The 21,159-nt window shown below is 46.7% G+C and overlaps 1 protein-coding gene across 3 annotated transcripts in view; it reads left to right on the top strand.

Moving 5' to 3' along the window:
* The window catches only part of FRMD4B (FERM domain containing 4B), an 82,398-nt gene that overhangs the window by 14,439 nt on the left and 46,800 nt on the right, over positions 1-21,159 (top strand). For 2 of the 3 annotated variants that reach the window (XM_027700599.1, XM_027700600.1), the window contains exons 2-5: positions 6,857-6,922; positions 7,535-7,629; positions 9,673-9,765; positions 14,212-14,296. In XM_027700599.1, the coding sequence (XP_027556400.1) occupies positions 6,857-6,922; positions 7,535-7,629; positions 9,673-9,765; positions 14,212-14,296 (339 nt within the window). Of the gene's footprint in view, positions 1-6,856; positions 6,923-7,534; positions 7,630-9,672; positions 9,766-14,211; positions 14,297-21,159 lie in introns of those variants that run through there. The other variant, XM_027700601.1, reaches the window with a different exon arrangement.

The raw sequence follows: 21,159 nt of genomic DNA, 5'->3' as shown, positions 1-21,159 counted from the left end.
GTTTCCCCCTGAGCACTTCCCACCCTGGGACACTGGGTGACAGGCACCTACATTGGTCAGGGAGGACCTGTGGGCTGTAGACAGGCTCCACAAAATGTGCATCATGGTGTTTTTTGGAAAGCTATGCAGATCCTTTAAAAAGCATCCTTAGAAATGCTGGTATAAACCCAAACTTCTGTTTGTTATTTTTCTGCTTGTTCCTTAATGTTTTGAGCGGTTCCAAGTGCTGGAATATGATGAAGCTTTGCTCTCCCAACAGACACACCAGGAAACTCTGAGGTCATTTAAACCATTATAACTTTTTCCCTCTTCCCCCAGCTGCATGCAGGCCCCTTCCTTCTAGAAGGAAAAGCGAAGGCTTTTATTTTCCTGAGATGTGCCTAGTAAGGGCAAGCTCCATGTTGAAATACATTCTTATTCTTGCATCTGATTTCATATTTTGATCAGGCCATGCATGCTCAGGGGCCAGACATAAGCTGGCTGGTTGTACCAAAGTCAGTGAATCTGAGGCAGCTGAGGAGCTCATCCTTAAATACCTTCAGGACCAAAGGAAAAAAACCCACCTAAATGCCAGTGAAAATCTGAAGTCAGTGTAGGGGCTTCAGTATTAAGCTTCGAAATCTCTTATAGGCTTATGATTTACAGAAGAGAGGTTTGGATAAAAAACCAAAGCCCTGACAGGAAATTACTGGTGATGCTTTTATAGGTGGTTAACTGCAGCTCAGGCTGGGATTTGGAGATGAAATCCTTTAAAGTTCCAGGTTGTTCTGTGGGCTCATGCACCTGCAAAGCAGTGCTGCTGCTTCTCAGTCACTGGCCAAAAGCAGGATGGAAGAATTTTGGGACCCCCTCATGGCACAGGCTTTGTGGAGGCTGGGTCAGTGTGGCAAAGGGACAGCATTGCCTCCTGTGAGTGGGAATATTGCTCTTTGGCTTTTTGTTATCTACAGGATTTTCTTCAGTGCTCTGACTGCTTGAAGCCACAGTGTTGTGCCTGTTTCAGGAATAAATGAGCCAATTTTTATAAGCTGTGTACTAATGATGCACCACAATCCAATTTCTCACTTTTAAAACTGCACTTTTAAGGCTGTGTGCTGGCCATTTATTTAGTCAGAATGGTTCCCCTTTCTCTCTCATCAGTGCAGGTGGTTTTTCCTGTCTGTAAAATACCTTCTTGAGCTACTCACCTGCCAGTGAAGTTTAATTTCTTGTGGTTATCATACCAGGAGCTTATGGAAATAACATGCATAGTTCAGTGCAGCTGGGACTGAATCCCTGGTGTCACACTCAGATGTTTCCAGGCAGAGCCCTTTGGGTGCTCAGGAGCAGCACCCGGGTCTGAACAAAAGGGTTTATCTTGGGAGGAAGGGAAGAGGAGAACTGGGTGAAAGGTTTACTCCTTCCAAAAGACTCGTCACGGAATTTAGGGTGTTAAAGGTGTGAAGCCTTGCTGGATGGTGGGGGTTGGTTTTAAATCTTCTGGTGACGAGTATTTAGGTGGATGCAGAGCCCTGGCACAACCACCCTGTCCCTGGGCAGGTCACTTACCCATCAGTGCAACATGGGCTGCTGAGCCCAGATCGTGGCACATCCTCAGTTGAGAGCAGCTGGGATGCATGTACAGAGTTGTAAGAGTTTGGGGGTTTTGTTTTCGGGGTTTTTTTCTGTTTTTTTTTTTGTTTGTTTGTTTGTTTGTTTTCTTTTTTTTTCTTTTTTTTTTGTTGTGTTGTTTTTTTGTTTTTTTTTTGGCTTTCCCTGGGAATGAAGACTCCAGACCTTCTTAGAACAAAAAAGACTTAAAAATAGAAGTCAGTGACAGATATGGCCAAGCGACTCCTCTGTAGCTTGCCCAGTTCTGGGAGGAGAAATCTGACCTGGAGAGAAAAGCAACACATTGGAGGGTTTGCTTCTGACTTGAACCCTTCATGATTCCCATTCCTAAGCTGCCCTTCAGGAGATGTGTTATTCTGGCAACTTTTTTTTTTTTGGCTCAAGTTTTTTTTTGAGATTTCCTGTTTACACCCTGTCTAATTACTCTTTTCTTTTTCTTATTTTTTCCCTAACTGGATGACACACATGGATGTCTAAAAATATTGCATGTAACAACCAGCTTCGAATAGGGAGGATGTTTCTGTCCAAGAGAAATAGCATAAATATCCTGCATATGGTTTTTTTCCCAAATAAACATTCAGGCTCAGGATATCATAGGGAATTGATTTAAGTAGCCAAGAAATAGGCTTTTTTCTCTCTGCCTTGTTGATTTCTTTTTCTTTTTAAGGGATGGATGTTTTAGAAAATCCACCTCGATGATTTTAGACAGAGAATTTCTTATTTTTTGTCACAAAAAATGGAGGACAAAATGTTGCTTCTTCCAGCTATGTGAAACCTTTATGATAATGTTAATTTGCAGTGTAGAATCACAATCTCACCCTATGCTTTAATTTCCACACATGGATATTCTGAGAATTGCGTGTTTCTTTTCCTTCACTATCTGCCTTTTTTGTGAAGATTTGGGTAAATAAGATTCTTGCTGACAGCCCACTGCCTGTGAGTTAGGAGAGCTGCAGTATTCTGTGTTTGTCTCCTTTCCAGTCCTCTCCATTTTTGAGTTTTTATTGCTTACTTGTGTGCAGGGCATGACAGTGACTTTGGGAAGCAATAAGTACCCAGTATCCAGTATGTATGGTTTTGCCAAAAATAGGGCTGTGTAATTCCTCTCTGCTAATTTCATACTGGGAACGAGATGAGATCCAGGGATGCTTCATGAATTTTGTGCTGCTACTTCTTTTACTGGATAATTGCTTAAGTATTAGCAAAGCTTTTAAAAATAACTGCTAGGAAGACCAATTTGGGGGCACGTTGCTAAAATATAGCAAAATTGTTCATTTGTACAAACAACGCAAAATCAATGAGAATAAGCTGAAAACAGATGTGTGTGTGTGTATATATATATCTCAAGACTGCTCACACCAGCTCTTGACTGAGCCAGACAGTGATGGATTGGTCCAGCCACATAGAAAATCAATTATATTGTTCAGATTAGCAAGGCGTCCTGAATTAAAGATGAAAGAAAATGTATCAGCAAGGGCTCCAGGGTGTTGGGTCTTTGAGTAGCCCAGTGCCCTGAGAGCCAGGACGAGTCCCTTCCAGAGCCTGAGGAAATGGGCCTGTGAGCGGATGTGCTGAGGGGAAATAAATCACACCAGTGTCACTGGGGGAGTTAAAAACGAGTCCTTTGCTGCTGCAGCTCCAGGAGCTCAGGGTCTCCAGTCACTGAGCTGGAGGCACTCTTCCAGGGCCAAAATCCTTTTGCATCCATAGTGATGAAGTTCTCTTTATGAAGCTCTCCAGCTCTTCTTCAGGCGAGAGGAGGGGACCTGACTGTTGATACCTGTGCTGAGTGTGTGGTGTTGCTGCACCACAATCATGTCACACCTCTGTGCCACTGTGCTGGGACCATCCAGGGCTGGTGGAAGGGGATTGACACTCCAAAGCTTGTGAGGTGGGCTTGGAGCTGCAACAGCCTCTGAAGCTTTTGGTTCTGCCTCCTGTACAAAAAAGGCTTGTGAAATGTGAGTACTGCCTTGTGTATCAGAGCCCTGTCTGCACAGGGGGGCAGCTCCATGCGGGGGGAGCTGTCTCCTGGACCTCTCTGGTGGGCGACATTCCTGATGTAGGATGGGCTTGTGCTGCTCTGTGATGGAAATTGGGAGTGATTTGCTTCTGATTGTGTTTGTAAGAATGGAGTAAGCCAAGTGAAGTGCTCTCTGCCCCATCAGGAATGGGGTGGGGATACTTGGAGTGAGCTCCTGCACAGCTGCAGGAACCAGGGTGCTGGTCGCTGAAGCCTTGGGTCAGCAGGAGGGAGGATAAGGGCTTGGACTGTCTGGGTTAACAGCACTTTGCTTGGGGACTGGAGCCTGCAGATGCAGAGCTGGTCACCACGTTGGCAGATTGGCGTCCCTCGGCCAGGCTGTGGTGCCACACAGTGAGTACCCACGTTGTGCCTCAGCCCAGGTGAAGGCATCTGAGTAGGGATGTAGCTCTCAGGTGTGCAGGCGTGGGCTGGGGGGCAGAGGGATGCAAGCAGCAAGGGGAAGGAGCTCCAGAGCCTCCCTCTCTTTGTGGAGCTGCAGCCAGCAACAGGCATTTCATGGCCCTGGACATTGCTGTTGTGTCCCACCATGTGACAAAGTGTTCCTGGGGTGACACGAGCCCGTGGCCACACAGAGCTCTGGGGATACAGGTGGGGGCTGATAGGTTTGTCACAGCAATGGCATTTCATGGTGCTTTGTCACTGAGCACTCTGACATCTTCTGCTCTTCTTGACTGAGCTTTCCAGTACTCTGGGAAGTGGCTGTATGATCTCTGAGATGAGATTCCTGGAGTCCCAGGTACTAAGAGTTGTCTGTATCTATATCTGTAAATCAGACTTCTAACCTGTTTCCTTGTGTTTTCTCATCAATAAAATCAGGGATAATTATATCTTGCCTATCATGAGGTTTAATTACTTTTGAGTTCCTTGGCAATTACCTTGGACAGCTGAATAGAAGCAGAGACTATACTTGGTATTTCTTTTGTTTTAATCCTCCCAGCTACCTTCCTTTCTTCTCAGCACAAGGCTTTGTGGATGTGTTTGCTATAATAGAAACCTTTTTTACTTAACAGACAACTGAGGCAATTAAAACAGTCAGAAGTGATTAATGTGATTTCACTGGGTGAAAGCTAAAGCAGCTCGCAATTAAATAATGGCAACCCTCGTGCTATCTCAGAGCAACAGATGGGGAACGATTTAAAAACACTATTGGATCAGACACTTCGCAACAGGGGCAGATTGGTAACAGTGTGTCAGAGCCAGAAATATGCTCCACCTTGAAGGGTGCGCTGATGAAATGATTAATTAATGGTAACATGCGACTTAGTTACGAGCGTGCGATGGCAGCCCTTCAGCTCTCGGGAACAAACAGACCTGTGATCGGATCATAATGGATTTAGGGGCTCTAGGCAGTGTGTTCGGAGAGCTGACAAGTCTCAGGGAGTGTGCTGGAAAGCTGGAATTGGGATGGTGCAGCTTTGCTTCCAGAACCTGAAGGATGAAGCGCTGGGAGTGCAGGGCATGCGGGGGGTGATGCCTCTGCAGGGTGCAGCACCAAGGGGTGCAGCTGTGTTTTTGCATGGAGATCATCACTGCTGTCCCGGGATGGTGCAGCCTGTGCTCTGCACTCCTGCCTGCACGACGTGTTGCTCTGCATCTGGCACTTCTGTAATAGTTCCTGTTCATAGCAGCGGGAGAAAAGGAGAGGAAGGGATTTCTTTCCACTAGACTTGCTCTGCAAACTGTCCTTGTACCAGTATTGCTGTTCTGGTGGGCGATGTGATGTTCAGTAGCGCCGTAAGTTGCCAGTGCTGGTGCCACAGATGCTGCAGCCCAGTTTTTCCCGGACAGTAGAGAGAGTTGTGCCTACAAATGGGTCTTCTCTGACCTGTTTGCAGAGCTCCTCAGGAGGGCACTCCCTCTCGGCTTTTGGTCTAAATGAGCTCAATTAGTTGAAACAATGAAGCTTTGTTAATTTGGGTTCTTGGGGCTGCCGGGCTGGCTGGTGACAGAGGCGGCTGTGTCTGCACAGCCCTCGCTGCACAAACGGCCGTGCGCTGAAACGGGGGCAGCACAGGGGGGGAGGTGGGAGGTCTCCTCAGTTATACTGCAGTCATGTATAAATTGCATTTATTTTTAAGTCTCTGTAAGCTTTGGGTGTGCACCATGCCAGGGCAGGAGGTGATGAGAGGTGCTGGTGGCACTAGAGCTCAGCCCTGTCCCTGCCGAGCCAGAGGGATGTGAAAGGAGAAACCATTCCGTGTTGCTGTTAAATCCCTCTGGGAGCCCCTGTCTAAGCAAACCACCCCCGGCCTCTGCTCGCAGCTCACAATTTGTAGTCCACGAGCAGCTTGTGCTGTCGAGAAAATGAGTTACTTTGAGGCTGGGAGAATAAATACAAAAGCCAGGTTTCCTTCACCAGCTCTCACCCAGAGACTGGTCCTCACTGCAAAGCTGGTCCTCACTGAAGCTGCTGAAAGGCCCAGAATTAGAACAGATATTAAATAATGTAGAAGCTTTCATCACAATGTATTAGATTTCAAAGGGCAGATATTAAGAGGGCATAATGTGCAGCTATTTCTGAATTGCTCACCTCTTAAAGAGAGAAAGAGACTTTGTTTGCAAGAGATAAATGGGACACAAAATAGGTGGTTCAGATATAGCATCAGAGGTTCAAAGCTCATTCGTAATCATGCAGTTCAAGCACCTTCTTGACATGTGCAGCACCTATATAGGAATCTTATGGAGGTAATGACTTCTACTGCTTCATGGAAGTTATCCAAGGCAAAATGTTAATGTGCTGGTAGAGACTCCATCTCAACTAGACACGAGGTCAATGGACCAAATCTGGGCTGACACATCTGCAGGGAGGGCTGGATAGATTTGGGTTTCATGGGTTGTCTACTCCTCACCAGAGCAAAAGGCCACGGCTGCTGCTTGTAGCTGTGGTACTGGCCAGGCTGGTTCATCCTCAGGTTTAATTCTCACAGCATTTGTGTTGTTTTTATCTGATCCTGAGTGCTGCTAAGCACCCTTAATTCCAGCTTGAAGCTGACAGGAGCTGAGAGTGCTGAGGCAGCTCCCCAGACTGAGTCCTTGGAGAAGGATGCTTGGCTCGGGTACAGAGTCAATTCCCTTATCCCTGCAGATTACACACTTGCTCCACACTGTCCTTGTCCCCAAGCTGCATGTGCTCTAGTGCCAGCCAGGAAAGCTGGGAATCCTGCCCTTCCTGACGGGACTGTGTTGTTGTCTTTGCAGATGACAGAGGGCCGGCACTGCCAGGTGCATCTCCTCGATGACAGGAACTTGGAGCTGCTGGTTCAGGTACAGACCTCGCTCTTTTGGGTACTAGAGTAAGTCACAGAAGTGCAATAAACAGGCATGCTCAGGCACATGGGCCCTTCCTCAGACTTGGATTAGCAGGAGGGTTTCCCTGTGCATGGTGAACAGATATATCTGCCATCAGTTCTGCATTCAGTTTTTGCTTTCACCAAAATTCATAAGGTGTATTAAACATGCCCCTTGTGGTGATGGTTTTTTTTTGGTCATTTAGATGGGAAGAAAAGTCTGTGGTTTTGAGGATGTTTTATTCCCGTAACAGAACCCAAAGCATGAGATTCTCAAATAACACAGTACTTTCTCAACTGAAAAATCTCTCCTGCTGTAAGTGCAGGAAAGCCTGGGCTGCTGCCTTCTCCCCCAGGAAAATGAAAGCCTGTGCCCTTCAGCTTAATGTCATGGATTAAGTACAGAATTGCCTCTCCATGTTCCACACAGCTCCACAGAGACACCCCGAGTCTGATGGAGCCACTTCTGTATTGAGTTGTCCAACAGAGTTTTAATGTGGCCATGTGTACTTAAATGTCAGTATTTGCAGAGAAAAATTTTATTTTATGTGAAAAGCCTGGACTGAAATGAATTTTATTCTTTCAATAGCCCAAACTTTTGTCTAGGGAGTTACTGGATCTGGTGGCCTCACACTTCAACCTGAAAGAAAAGGAGTATTTTGGGATAACCTTTATCGATGATACGTAAGTATGTTCATTTATTTTAGACAGCTGTGTGATTATTGCAATGTGAAACCTTATCTCTGACAGCATGGCAGTTTGGTGTGATGGAAGACTGACTTTTTGAAGAAGAAAGATTTTCCTACCTTGTGCTTGGCTGAGGAAAGGGGAAGGCATGAAATAGAAAATATTTGGAAAATATCTTCTAGGCACAAACCAGAGAATACTTGAAAATATTTTCCTGATGCTTTCACTTTTCATATTTGTCTCACAAGCTGAAAAAACTGATTCAGTGGTAATTCCCCTTGTGAGCACCCTCAGCTTTCCCCCTCTTCACTTTTAGTAACAACAAAAAAGTTTTGCATTGATTTTTCAAAATGAATTGCTCCTCTTGCTTTGCACTTGAATTTCAAATGTATTATTGAGTCTTTTAAACCCAAATCTCCCAAGCAGCAGCAAAATATGAGCTTAGTCCTTCCCATAAACAGCTTTCCTCTGGCTGGGGCTGGGTGTGATGCTTGGCTCCAGAGTGCTGTGGGAGATCTGCTTCCATGGCATGAACCCAGAGTCAGCTGGGTTAATTGAAATCCCGGCTGGTGTTTAGGCTCATCTGTCAGCATGGCACTGAAACGTGGCTTCCCCACATCTGCTGGGTGCAGGACCAAAATCCACAGGCAGGAGTCTGCTCCCCAGGGCTGCTGTCTCCAGAGGAGTTACCTTCAGCTCCCCCAAAAAAAGCTGGAGCAGAGCTGCTTGGGGCAGTGGGGACGTGGAGTTGTGCACTAATAAATAAATAAACCTCTTCTTCTCTAATGGGAATAACATTAGTTCTTGCTGCTCTCCATTGCTGCTTTTTATGGAGTCCTGGATGAAAGCCTTCCCCTAAAGATCACGTTAGAGCCATGTTTGGGGCCACCCTGCCGAGGCAGATCCCACATGCAGGTGCAGGACTGGCCCTGAGGACAGGGCTGGTGTTTCTGGAGCTGGCGGGAGCCGCTCACTCTGGGCCCCTGACCCCACCCTGTGTTATTTTTACCAGCCACTCTCATCTTGAGATATCCCTGGAACATTTTTGCCACATCCTTGTCCCTTCGCTTGTTGGAAAATACTTTCTTCCAGATCTTCTGTAAATCCCTTGAGGGTGCTGTTTGCACTTGGCTTATTTTTTCCCCTGGAAGAACTGCCATGAAATTTTTCTAGAGGCTTTTTGCTTGCTGGCACTCCCTCACAGTGAGCTTTAAAGTGCTGCCCAGGGCATTACCTAAAAGCTGTTGGCTTCCCCAGAAACACCAGTGGGATTCCAGAGCCTGCCTTGGGTGTATGGCACAGGGCTGGGTGCTGGGAAGGGAGCATGTGGCCTCTGGAGGGCACCCATGCCCAGCCTTTCGGGCAGCCACAGGTTTCTGTGCTCCCCAGAGTCCTCAGGGAGGTTATTGGGGTTTGAATCACAGACTGGTTTGAGGTGGAAGGAACCTTAAAGCTCATCTTGTTCCAATCCTGCCATGGGCAGGGACACCTTCCCTTGACAAGGCTGCTCCAAGCCCTGTCCAACCTGGCGTTGAACACTTCTAAGGATGGGGCAGCCACAGCTTGGCAATGTCTTTGGGGAATTTTTTTGTTTTCTTTCTGGCTGATTCCCATTTCAGTCAGAGAAGCCACTGCAGAGAGAACTGCCTGGTTTAAGGAGTGTGCCTCTGGTAAGCTCCTCTGCCCTGAAACTGGGGTTTGTCGTGCTGGGGCTGGGGCAGAATAGGAGGAGTTGGGGATGGAATTGCAGAGCTGAGCCATCCCCATGCAGCACAAGGATCAGACCCATTTCTGCCACTAGACACAGAAAGTCAGTGGAAGTCACTGAGAGTCAAAGAGCATTCTTGAACACCAAAAGTAAATTGTATGAAAATCTGAAAATTAGGAGGAAAAAAAAGGAAATAATTTAATGACATGTTTGTCTTCCTTGGAGCTGAATCTTGAACTTTTTAACACTTGGAGTAAACATGAGCACTAAGAACCCATTTCTGTATTTCACCCATTCCAGTTTTTAACCTTCTCCCCAACCTGTTTCCACAGAGGTCAGAGTGTCTGGCTGCAGCTGGATCATCGTGTCCTGGACCATGACTTGCCCAAGAAACCAGGGCCGGCAACTTTGTATTTTGCTGTTAGGTGAGTAATTGTTTCCACCAAGAAAACATTACCACTTGGGTTTATTTATCATCAGGGGGTTTTGTTTAAAAGGACTGATTACAGATTTGATAAAGGAAATAAATGTCAAAGCAAAGTGTTATTTTTAGAAGGAGATTAGGTCCTGGATAAGTGCTGCTCTCTTTTGTATTTAACTATTAAATAAAGTAGGTTGGAACCTGCTACTTTTTAAACTGTTACTAGGACATTATTACATGAGTTTTGTTGGGGTTTTTTTGGTGTTTTTTTGTTGTTCGGTTTGTTTTCTTTTTGCTGTTGTTTTTGTGTTGTTCAAAACCTCATATTTTAAATATCTTCTTTACTTGACTTAAAGTCTTTAAGTGTGCTAAATTGTAATACAGTTTATTTAAACAATCATACTTAGTTTTTTCCTTCTATTTACTTAGGGGTTGTCTGTACTTGAAAGGGATTGCTGATGGCTCTTTGCTCTCACAGCTTAACCAGTCCCCAGGAGAGAATGAAATCCCTGACAAAATGATGATTTTGGCCAATGTAATTGCATTACTTTGGGGGCTGTTGCTGGCAAAGCTGTGCTGGTTAAGGGCCTGAAAAAAAACATGTCCTATGAAACAGAGCTGTGCTGGCAGAAAAGAATCATATTCTTAATATTGTTGGAGTTTTTGTTTTCCTTATAGTCTATGAGGAAAATGAGAGCAGACTGACCTCATTTGCTTTGCAGATCTCGGTAAATTTATGCCTTGTGTGCTTAATTATTTGAAGCACTTCCAAGGCAGAGCCTCTTGTGTAGCTGGGTCGGTTGGCACCGTTGTCTCACCACATCCCCCATGCCCTGGTCATGGAGGGAACAGGGCAAACAAGTGGCACTTTGTTTTGGCTGAATACGTGCTGATTTGTGATGGCATTCAGAGCTCCTCTTCCCCTCCACACTTCTAACAGAAAGAAAAAAAACCCACAAACATTTTAAAAGGGGTGATGGGCTCTTCACTATATTCACTGTTTGATGAGGATCTAGGAGGCTAAAGCCTGTGGCTGACCAAGAAAGCTGTGAAGGTAATCCTGTGACTTGAGCACTTCTTGGTTTGGGATTCACACTGTTGTCTGATGGAGTTCATTTTGGCCCTCTCTATTGCAAGATGGTCCTCGACAGGACAGGGTGTGCAGAGACCTGAGCAAGAGTTCACATGTGAGGAGTGGGCTTGGAAAGATCAACTTCCAGAAGCTAAATTTTAAGCCTGACTACTCTGGGGTCATGAGATACAAACCACCAAGCAATTAGGAGCCAAGGAGGTGGGCAGTGAGTGAGATGGAGGAGGATATAGAAATAATTAACACTACAGAAACTGTCTGATCAGTAGAAAATTGATATTCCAGCAGAAAAGCCACTTCAAAACCTGCAGCTCCCTACTCTATTACAACTCTTTGGTTAAGGAAGCAACTCCGGGCCTTCGCTCCACAGCAAATGCCCTGGGTGGTTAGTTCAGACACTTATCTTGTGTGAACACATTTACCTTGTCATAGCCTATTCCTTAATTAAACTCCCATTAGAGCAGCTGAAAATACACACTTACAGCTGAGTGTGCCCATGTCTTGAGCGGAAGAGCGAGGCTGGGTGTGGGATGAATGGCATGGAGGGTGTGGGCAGAGGCCCCAGCACTTGGCACCTGTTCCCTGGGCTGGATGGGCTCCAGCCCTGCACGACATGACCCCAGTGGGTGCTGCTGCAGGGGCAGGGTGTCCCCTGGCCTGGGCGAGCCCTCCTGTGCCATTCATTCCTTCTGAATGCCTGAAATAGGCTCAACCATGAGCAGAATAAATACTGAATGCTGCTTCAGTTTGAGACACAACTGTAATGAGGCAGGGCCCTGAGCTGCTGTTCTCCTGACTGGTGACAAATGTGCAGCAACATCAGTTCCCAGCATCTTTTGACACTGCCCTGGACGGTTTCCAGTAGCATAACTGGAAATAGGGGAATCCCCAGATTCCTGGTTATGACCCTTTTTTTCTTCATCACTTCTCATCCCTGAGCTTTTGCTGTTTCATAAGGAACTATGTGATAATCCTTTGAGACTTTTAATTATTGTCAGCTGGCAGAAACTCAGTCCAGGCACGTAAGCTGTCCTATGGTACACACAGCTGAAGGGCTCTGTAATGCAGATTTAGGACTTACAGAAGCGTCATTCTAGTTTCAAGGATGCTGACAGCTTTGGAAATAAAAGCAGGACGTACACTTTATGGTGTTCCCAAACATGCCTGTCATCCCCTGAACATCCTTATCTCTGTGGTCCAGTGTTCCCCATCTGTACTGGGGTGATAAGAATGTACAGCTTGTACCATGGAGGAAATAGAGCACAGGGACATGGCTGGGGCAGGGGGCAGTGCCCCCCAGGGCCCTCTCCCTAAATCCATGGATCCTACAGGCTCTTGCTCTGTACCAGCAGTGACTGGGAGCTGCCTCTCTTCAGAGCCAGGGGTGCTGTCCTGCTTCTGAGGGTAAATCAGCCATGTCTGACTCTGTTTGAAAGAAACTGCAAGTGCAAATGAGGTCATTAGTTGAGGAAAATCATGTTCTGGTGCAGTGGAGGGAGGGAGGCTTTAGCAGGCTGAGGAAGGTCCACAACTGTGAAGGGCTGGTCTGGCAGCAGGATGGGAAAGGATGAAGGGTGAGGATCCTGCCCTCTGCTCTGCATTTCTGGAGAGGAACACTCAAGGGTGTTTAAAGTAAAGTTTAGCAAAGCTGTTGGAAAAAAATATATCAGGTGCGATCAAGAGAGGGTGGAAATACCTGAGGCTCCAAGAGTTCACGTGGAAAGGTGAGTCATGGAAAGGTAAAGTAGCCTTTCAAATGTCTGAGGCAGGCTGCTGGCCTCAGGTCTGCCCCTTGGACAGGCTGCATGCCTGTAAAATGGGTAAATTATCTTCAGAGGCATTCTGGAAAGTGCTTTAAAATTAATTAGATGGAACATGTTGTAGGAATGTGAAACATTAAAACAATTACTATTTAATGTATCACTCGTCTCAAGCCACAGCATAAACACTGCAAACATTCCTAACACATGTGGCAGGTCCCAGCTTCACTGCTCCCTACCACATGCTCCTGCTGCTGCTGTGGGCTTCTTCCAATGTCTTGCAAATCATCCATGCCAGGAGATCAGTGGCTGGAACCTGAGGCTGTGAGGAGCCTTAAGAGCACCATGGGGCTGCAGGAGGGTTTGGCCTGCTGCTGATTCACACAGTGGGCTGTGTGCCCTGTGTTGGCCATCCAACCCTCCTGCTATCAAGGGCAAGACACTGAAAAGCCCTGGGGTGGTCTGCATTGCTGGGGCAGTGGTTGTGGTGGTCCAAGTCTTTGCTTGGCTGTAAAAAAAGCTGTATCTTCTGTCTCGTGCTGAGTGGGAGCATCCAATGTGCTCACCCTGCTAAGGAGCTGAAGAACACATATTCTGCTTTCATGTCCAGCTAAAGGAGGATTGACAGGACCACCTTCACACAAATTTGTCTCTCTTTAAACTGACTTGGCAGTTCCACGCTCCTCAAATTATAGATGTGTTTTCTCTGCACCATTTAATGCACCTCAGCACTGCTGGGTTTGATGCCCCGAGTGAGTCAGAGAAGCACAGGGGCAGGTTGTGTGTGATTTTGCCAGCACCAAAATAGGTGATGTTTGGTGTAGCTCTGTAACAAACTGGGGACCCATTTGCCAACCTTGGCTAGGCCAGAGTAACCAGCAATTTGGTTGGGATCACTTTGGTTTGTGCTTCTGTGATTGACCCATGACCCTGGAAAGAGGAAGCTGTGGCTGGGAGGAGGGCACTGAGCACCAAGGCAGTGAGTGCTGTGCAGAGCAGTGTCTTTAAGGCTGAGGCAGTTGCAGCCCTTCCATGTAAGCCCCTGGTTTTGGGGCTCCCATTGCCAGCAGGATGGATCAAGCTGACCCAAAAGTGTTCCTTGTGATTTTTTTGCTTTCCCCTGTTTGCTTGGAGCAAGGTTAATGGCTCTCATTAACATCTCTGCTCTCTCCTTCTGAAAGGAAGATGGTCCTGCAAGGCTGCCAGCCCCTCTCCTCCAGCAAAGTGCTGGGCTGGCTTTCCCACCTGCAGCACCTCGTTTGGAGTTAATCTTTTCCACTGCTGTGGCTTTATCTGCATAGGAGGGATGGACTTTGCTCCTTTAGCGTTCGACAGAGCTCTCATCTCATTTGAAAAGTCATCAGATATCTAGGATCTATTGAACCAGGAGTTGCTGTTCCCTGTGTGCTGTCAGCTTGTGATTTTCTGCTGTTCTCTCCTAACAGACCGGAAATTAAGTGCAGCAGCTCATAGTTCCTCTGTGCTATTTTATTGCTAGAGAACAAAACACGGAGGAAATAAAGTGACTTGGGAGGAAGATGAAACCTATTCAAGAAAGCAACTGAGTTGGTTTCTTTTTTGTTTTGTTTTTAATTTTCAGGTTCTACATTGAAAGCATTTCCTTTCTCAAGGACAAAACTACAGTAGAGCTGTTTTTTCTGAATGCCAAGTCATGTGTACACCAGGTAAGGCTGAGTGTCCTTCAGAGCTCCTTGTTGTGCATCTCCCTTTCATTGCTCCTCCACCACCTACACTTGGTAGGAACTATGTTTGATTTATAGATCTTATTGAAGTATTAAGATAGCGTGCTGACTCTCCTCCTTCACTTAAACACTGATTCAGGCAAATGGATAAGGATGATGATGATTTCCTAGTCCTGTTTCCACAGCCCCACTGTTTGCTCACTGCACTAGAATGAGTCTTAAACACTCAAAAGTTTTTAAGTTGCTTGAAATCTGAGTTGTAACTTTGCAGGTAGGCTCTGCTCAGTGGCACATCCTCCTACACCCCGCGTAGCAAACACTAAAGTCAAGCATCTCTCTACTGATCTAGAGTCAAACATGTCTTAAGAAGAAAAAACCCATGAGGAAGGTCCTATGTTGTGGATTTGGTCCCTTATTTCCTGCCTTAATTCAGTGAGGTAGTAAAGTAATAGTAAATCCTGTGAAGTAGCAATCACAACTAGGTATTAAAATACTTTCTGTATTTACTCTCTGGTTAAGAATCTTCCCCTGTTTCTTAAAATGTTCAGATTGGTAAAAATCATGTTTTTAAAAGTTACTTCATGATATGGCAATCATAATCTTAAAAAATAAGGTTGGTTTGCTGCAGATACATCTTGGTCTGAAAAAAGAGTGGTGTGGCAGCCACCTTTGCCATGCCCCTACAGCTGCAGTTCAATGAACTTTACTCCATGATTTTTCAGTTAATGTCAAACTCAAGCATCTGGTGCCCTCCTTTATTTTTTTTTCACTCATGGTTCAATCAGTCTAAAAGGGTCACTTGGTTCTTACAGCCTTTCCTTGGAAAGCAATCCTGTATCACTGGCTGCTGGTGGAGCTCGATGTAGCCAGCCAAAGTTTTCACCTTTAATATGCTTCATATTTCAGAGGATTCTTATTCAGTATCCAGTATTTATTATTTTATGGTGGGGCCAGAAACCTGATGTGAAAGTGGTTAATGGCACAGTTGTGACTGTGCTTTGTACAGGAATTGCTTTCTGGAAGAGTAGAGGAAATTGGTGCCTTTTTACAACATGCTAAAGTTTTAAAGATGCTCCAAGAACTTGAGACCTCACTGGTTAAGGTTATTAAAAAGCAAATTTCCACTTGACATATCTGCCACTTAAAATGAAGGGTCTTGGCAACTCGTAGGCATCCTTTCAGGGAAAACTGGGGAAGTTTAACTAGACAGACAGCACAAATGATTCTGGAATTGAAAAATGGCTCTGGTTTTGGGATAGAATGTGAAAAATACCATTGCTGTTGAATACCAGTACTGAATTTAATATTGAAAAATATTAAGTGTTTATGTGTACGCATAAAGCATAAGAGAGAGCAAAGGAGAAGAGAAGCATTAAAAAAATTGCCCTCACTGCTCATAGACAAGTATGTCATCAAACCAATGAGGAATCACTTTTGGGATGGGTAAATACGATTACTCAGGCAGCATAACCTCATATCACTGCACTGAAATGCTGATAGCACCTGAGGCCCTGATGGTGCACTGAGTAAGGCAGTGAGCAGACTGTGCATCATCCAGTGGAGTTCAAGGCTTTGGGAACTGGGAGAGGTTTGAAGGAAGGCTGGCTCGTATTTCCCCCCGTGGCTTGCAAGGTACGTGCTCTAATTGTAGCAATCCTAAGTGTGGCTTCCTCATTCCTGCAAGCAAAACTGCCAGAAACAGAGGGTTTACTCTTGTGTCCAGTTTCTGTGGGCAGCGTAGGGATGAGGAGCATCACTTCCTCCTGAGAGAAGGAGCTCTGTGGGCAGTGCCAGGTGACTCAGCACCTAGGGAAAGCTGGGAGCCCTGGCTCTGCCTGCAGTCCTCTCTGTGCTGGGTGGCTATGCTTAAGCCTGTGGCTCCTTCAGCAGAATCCAGTTCGTCTACTTCCAAGATACATTTGGTCCAGTGGCTTTTAGCCTTCAAATTAGGTCCCGTAAAGATATTCTATCCTACTTGTCAAACTTAGGGTCAGTCTCTAGGTTTCAAGTAGTGCATGAAGAGCACATGGGAGCAGTCCTCATCCTTAAGCCATGGGATGTGGGCAAGAGGATACACAAAGGCCCCATAGATGTCCTTGCACAGTGTGTCCTCTCCCGTGGTGCTGCCAACTCCCTTGTGCTGCAGGGAAGGAGCCACAGGATGAGCAGTGTCTGAATATGAGCAGATCCCCAACTCCGTGGAGCCAGTGGCTGATGCTCACTGATGACAGCAAGGAATGTTCCCTGGCATTTCTCAGTCATTAATCCAGCTCCATGAGGGTTAGACCTGCCTCAGCTTGGCTTTATTTTCTTTTTTTTTTTTTCCTTCCTCTCCTTTCCTTGCTGCATTCATGGAGTGAGGAAACCCCAGTATGTCAAAAAGCGGGAACCCACACCCAGCCCTGTGCTCAGGAGTGCTCGCCAGTTTACTGGCAGTGCTGGAGGATGCCCTGCCAGGGCAATATCCTAACCTGGATCTCTGCACAAAGCCTCTGCTCCGTGTGGGCCAGGAATGTGGTTCGGGAGAGATGCTGCAATACCTGGGGTGTGCTAAGACCTGCGTGGATAAGATTGCTTAAAAGTCAGTTGTGTTTTCTGCTTTCACAAAGGTGTTTCCAAAGTTTTCACAGCAGCTTTCCCCCACAGGGGAAGCCCAAATCCAGGGTGGTGCAAATGCCTGATGCTTGAGTGCTCTTCTGACCTTAGTGCTGGCATGTGTTAACAGCACAGCAGTGTGTGGGTACCTGTGCTACCATGGCTTCTGTGCTTTAAAGGACAATGATGTTTTTCTGAGCAGAGGGGGGCAGGGTGATGATGCCCTGCATGTGACATGGGCATCATGTCAGTGCTCCTGCTGGCACACAGGACACACCAGGAGAGCCAGATGAAGGCTTGGGGGAGCACAGCCAGCACATTGGTGAAGCTCCATGCTAGTCTCTCCTGTGGAGGGGATTTATCCATGCTTTACAAGGTGTGAAATCCTGTAAGTGGCTGTAGCTAATCAAAGAGAATGGCATCTCCCTACTGGAAGTTGGGCATCTCTGGGGTTAGGTTGGAGCTGCTGGGCAGTATGTGCTGGCCATCTTGCCCCAGATGACTCCAGAGGGGTTTTGCTCCCAGATGAATAAAAATTTAGAATAAATAGTATACCATATTAACAGTATTATCAATTATATAATATAGTACAAAATATAATTCTGGAATAATATATAATTGAATAAAAATCTGCATGACAGTTCTGACAAGGGTGAAAGCCACAGTGCACAGCCACACTCTTCTTCCTCACCTTTCAACCCCACATTCCTTCTTGCAAATCTCTATGTTCCTTTCTGCAAATCAGGTACTGCTTTACTCTGCCAGGACTTGAAGGAATCTGGGACTTGTGCATTTTGCAATCTCTGTAGACATTTTGGCAAGGAAGGGACAAGATAGACAATAAAATCTCAGCTGCCAAAAATGTATTTCTTTCTACTCCCCACCCACTCCCCCACCTCTGTGCTCTTCCATACAGTCAAAGCTCCTTTGTGCCTCTGGGACCTTTGCTGGCACGTGCCAGGTTTGTGCATCCTCTGTGACCTGTGCTGTTCTCCGTGTGGTCTCCTCTGCCTGTGGGGAGCTGGGGAGACCCCTGTGCTGAAGGCACAAGAGGGCTGAGACCTCATTTTTGCTTCTGTGAAGTCTCCTTGTGTGTGAACTGAACGCAGCACTTGCTGTTGCACTTGCAGAGCACCCGGTACCTCCTCACCACTGGTGCGTGCACAGACTTGGCCTGCAGCCGACACAGCAGATGCTGCCAGAGCTCTTGCCCTGCCTTCTTTTCATGTTGAGCTGCCCATTTTTTTTTCCCCTGGTCTGGTGCTGCAGACCCCAGGCTCTCTGTCCTGCGTGGTCCAGCCAGCTGCCTGCTCCTGCTCTCCAGCATCCGCGCTCTTTGAGCTGGAGCTTGGAGGAGTCACATCCATTGCCAGGAAAAGCCTGGGCCACCGAGCAGGAGGTGGGAGCTGGTGAAAATTAGATCTCCAGGTCTGTGGAAGGGCCTCCCAGTGACTTAGTTAAAAACTCATTTGTCAGGTGTGTTTTGGGAGAAGGGAAAGGCTAGAAGTATGCTTTGTGTACGTCTGGGCTCTGTTTTCTTACACGCCTCTCTTTTCCAAGGCTTTGAAAACCACTGCCCAAAAACCTTCAGTGGTGACAACTTCAACTGAAAAGCTTTCTCCTCTGTCACTGACTTTAAGAAGCTGGGTTAAGATTTATAGCTATCTGAAATCTACTGTACAGCTGGAATTTAAAGGAGTGAAAGCCTGGCGCTCGGTTCCACGTGAAATGGGTATCTCAGAATGGATGTGTTTGCACAGGGAGCTTTGTAACATGTTCAGTGTGTTATTGCACAGCCCATGACCATAGCTGGGATACTTTAAAGGAGGTGGGTCAGAACTGGTCACGCACATGTTGATGATAAATTTGGAAAGATAAATTAGCCTTTTCTTCTTTTGAAACAGCCAAGTTTGGAAAAATAACACCCTACTTGGCCAGCGAAGCACTGTCAAGTTTATTATGCATTAGAGCTAACCTCCGTATAGCTCTGCAGCCATACAGTTGACTCTTTGCCAGTCCTTAAAATATGTTCTGTAAACGAAGATCTTGGTCAAGTTGGCTATGTTCCCCTTTTCCTCTGTATAGCTGGGTGTTGGGGGGGTTTATTTAATTTCCCATTTGTTTCAAGGACTTGTAAGAATGGCTTTGTAAAAAAAAAAAAGAGAAACATTAAAGGAAATGGAAGTTTGGAAGTTTTCAGAGGAGTCTGTAAATGTGATAGCTCCATGAACAGCAATGCTTGTGAACACTTGGCAGCCTGAAGACCAGTGCTTACCAAGAAGAGCTGTTGAAAAAGACCCCTGGTGTGAGCATAAAGTCTGGCTGGCTTCCAGCTCGTGGGGAGCAAAGTAGTCATATATCAGAGAGCTCTTGAAAGTTTTATAACAGATATTTCCTAATTCTCCCCCATCTCATGGGAGAGGAGAACGTTCCCATTCAGCCCTGTAACATGGTGTAGTCTGATCCTAGCCAAGGCTATTAAATAGGTGCTGTCCATTGCCTGAATTTGCTGTTCAGCACATGTAAAGCCCAGGACGAGGTTCAGCAGGACCAGTTGGCTTCTGCTCCTTCAGGGCTGTCATCTCCCATGGATGCTGGCATGGCAGCCACCTCCTTGGCCCAACCTCCCCAGCAGCTTGTCAGCAGATGAGAAAGATGGAGCGTGGTTGTGCCTGTGTACAGAATGTGACAGGAGGAGGAGGCAGGACCCCATGCTGATGTGAACTGGCAGAACTCCATGGGACTCCCCACTCGTTACCCCAAGAGACCTCACATGGGGCTGTGCTGGTGGCTCGGGGAGGGACTTGCTGTGGTGTGGGGACTCCTCTGAGAGGGGTTGAGGTTGGTCCAAGGCCACCTGCTGTAAAGGGTGATGGGTGTCCCAGGGACCTGTGAGGCTCTTGTTGAGGGAGGTGTATGTTGTGTCCCAGCTGGCCCATTGCATATGAAGATTCAGTTGGTTTGCAGCCAGGGTTTCATACCTCACGTCTCTTAATGTAGTCACCTCCTCCTGGGTCTAACTACTGGGTTAATTGCCATGGAAAGTTCTGCACCTTTGATCTCCTGGCCACAGACTAAAAATGCTGTGACAGCTCAGCCAGTTCTGTTTTGGTGTGTGTTGGATATCTCACCATGATGCTGGGGTAGGAAAGCGAAAGACTGTGATTAAACGTTAAGTCTAATGACACTTGCTATATCCCCTGGCTGGCAAACAGGGAAGTCTTTATGTCTTTCCCCATTCTCTGCTTTTACATTAATGAAAAAAAAAAGTGGCAGTAAATGTGTTCCTGTTGCACTGAACTGTGCAGACGAGTCTCAAAGTAGCTGCTGCTGTCTCTGGAGTTTCACCTAAGTGTTGGCTGAGGCACAAAAGGCAAAGGGAGATGGATGAGAGTGGCTGGCAGAGACAGCAAAATAAAAGGGTGTAACAGAGAAACCTGAAGCTGTTCCTCACCAGGAGGCACTTACAGCTATTTTTTGGGGGGGAGGGAGGGGGCAGGCTGGGTTGGCCTAAGCCTCTGAGTTGGGAAGCAGCAGGTCCTGCCAGGAAAGAGCTGTGTTGGCCACTGCACATGAGCTGAGCTGCATTCGGTCTCAGGCTGCACTCATTTGTTTTGGGTAGGAAGGGCTGTGGGGTTCCATGGATGAAATTCAACCAATCATGGGCCATCTAAATGCTGTGAAGCAGCTGTGAAGCCTCCTGAGCCACCCAGGCTGCAGTGTCCTTGGGGGAAATGCAGCACGAGTGGAAATCTGAAGTGCCCTTTTCAGGAAGACCAGGCTTCAATTCGCTCCTGTAACAGCTCATATTCCACATCTCCTGCTGGTTTAGTGCTTTGCTTTACTTCCCTACGGGTTTGGAGGCAGACACTTGCTTTGCTGTGCTTTTTCTCAGCCCAGTGTTTCTGCTCTTGGGAAATGAGTCCCAGTTAAGATGCTCAGCAAAGCTTGGAGGAGGGAATGGGATGTGAACAGCAGGTGACACCCACCGCCGGGACTGAGACGTAGGTGTGAATGGCAGTAATTAGGACAGGCAGTTTAAGGTTGGAGGTTATCCATGTGCAGCCAGTGTTTGCCTCTGTACGGTAATTACCCAGCACAGCCACTCTGACAGGGCGAGTTGTTGGATCTGCCTGACCCAGTTCCTCCTGCGCTGCTCGGCTTGTGCCGTGTAACAGGTTGTGGCCAACACCCACTCCCCACTCCAGCCTGTCAAATAAACCTTAAACACCGAACAGCTGCTAAGCTTT

This window comes from Neopelma chrysocephalum, unplaced genomic scaffold, assembly GCF_003984885.1.
Source record: "Neopelma chrysocephalum unplaced genomic scaffold, ASM398488v2 Primary Assembly neopelma1_147, whole genome shotgun sequence".
NCBI classification, from domain to species: domain Eukaryota; kingdom Metazoa; phylum Chordata; class Aves; order Passeriformes; family Pipridae; genus Neopelma; species Neopelma chrysocephalum.
This window is presented reverse-complemented; position numbering and strand designations above follow the sequence as displayed.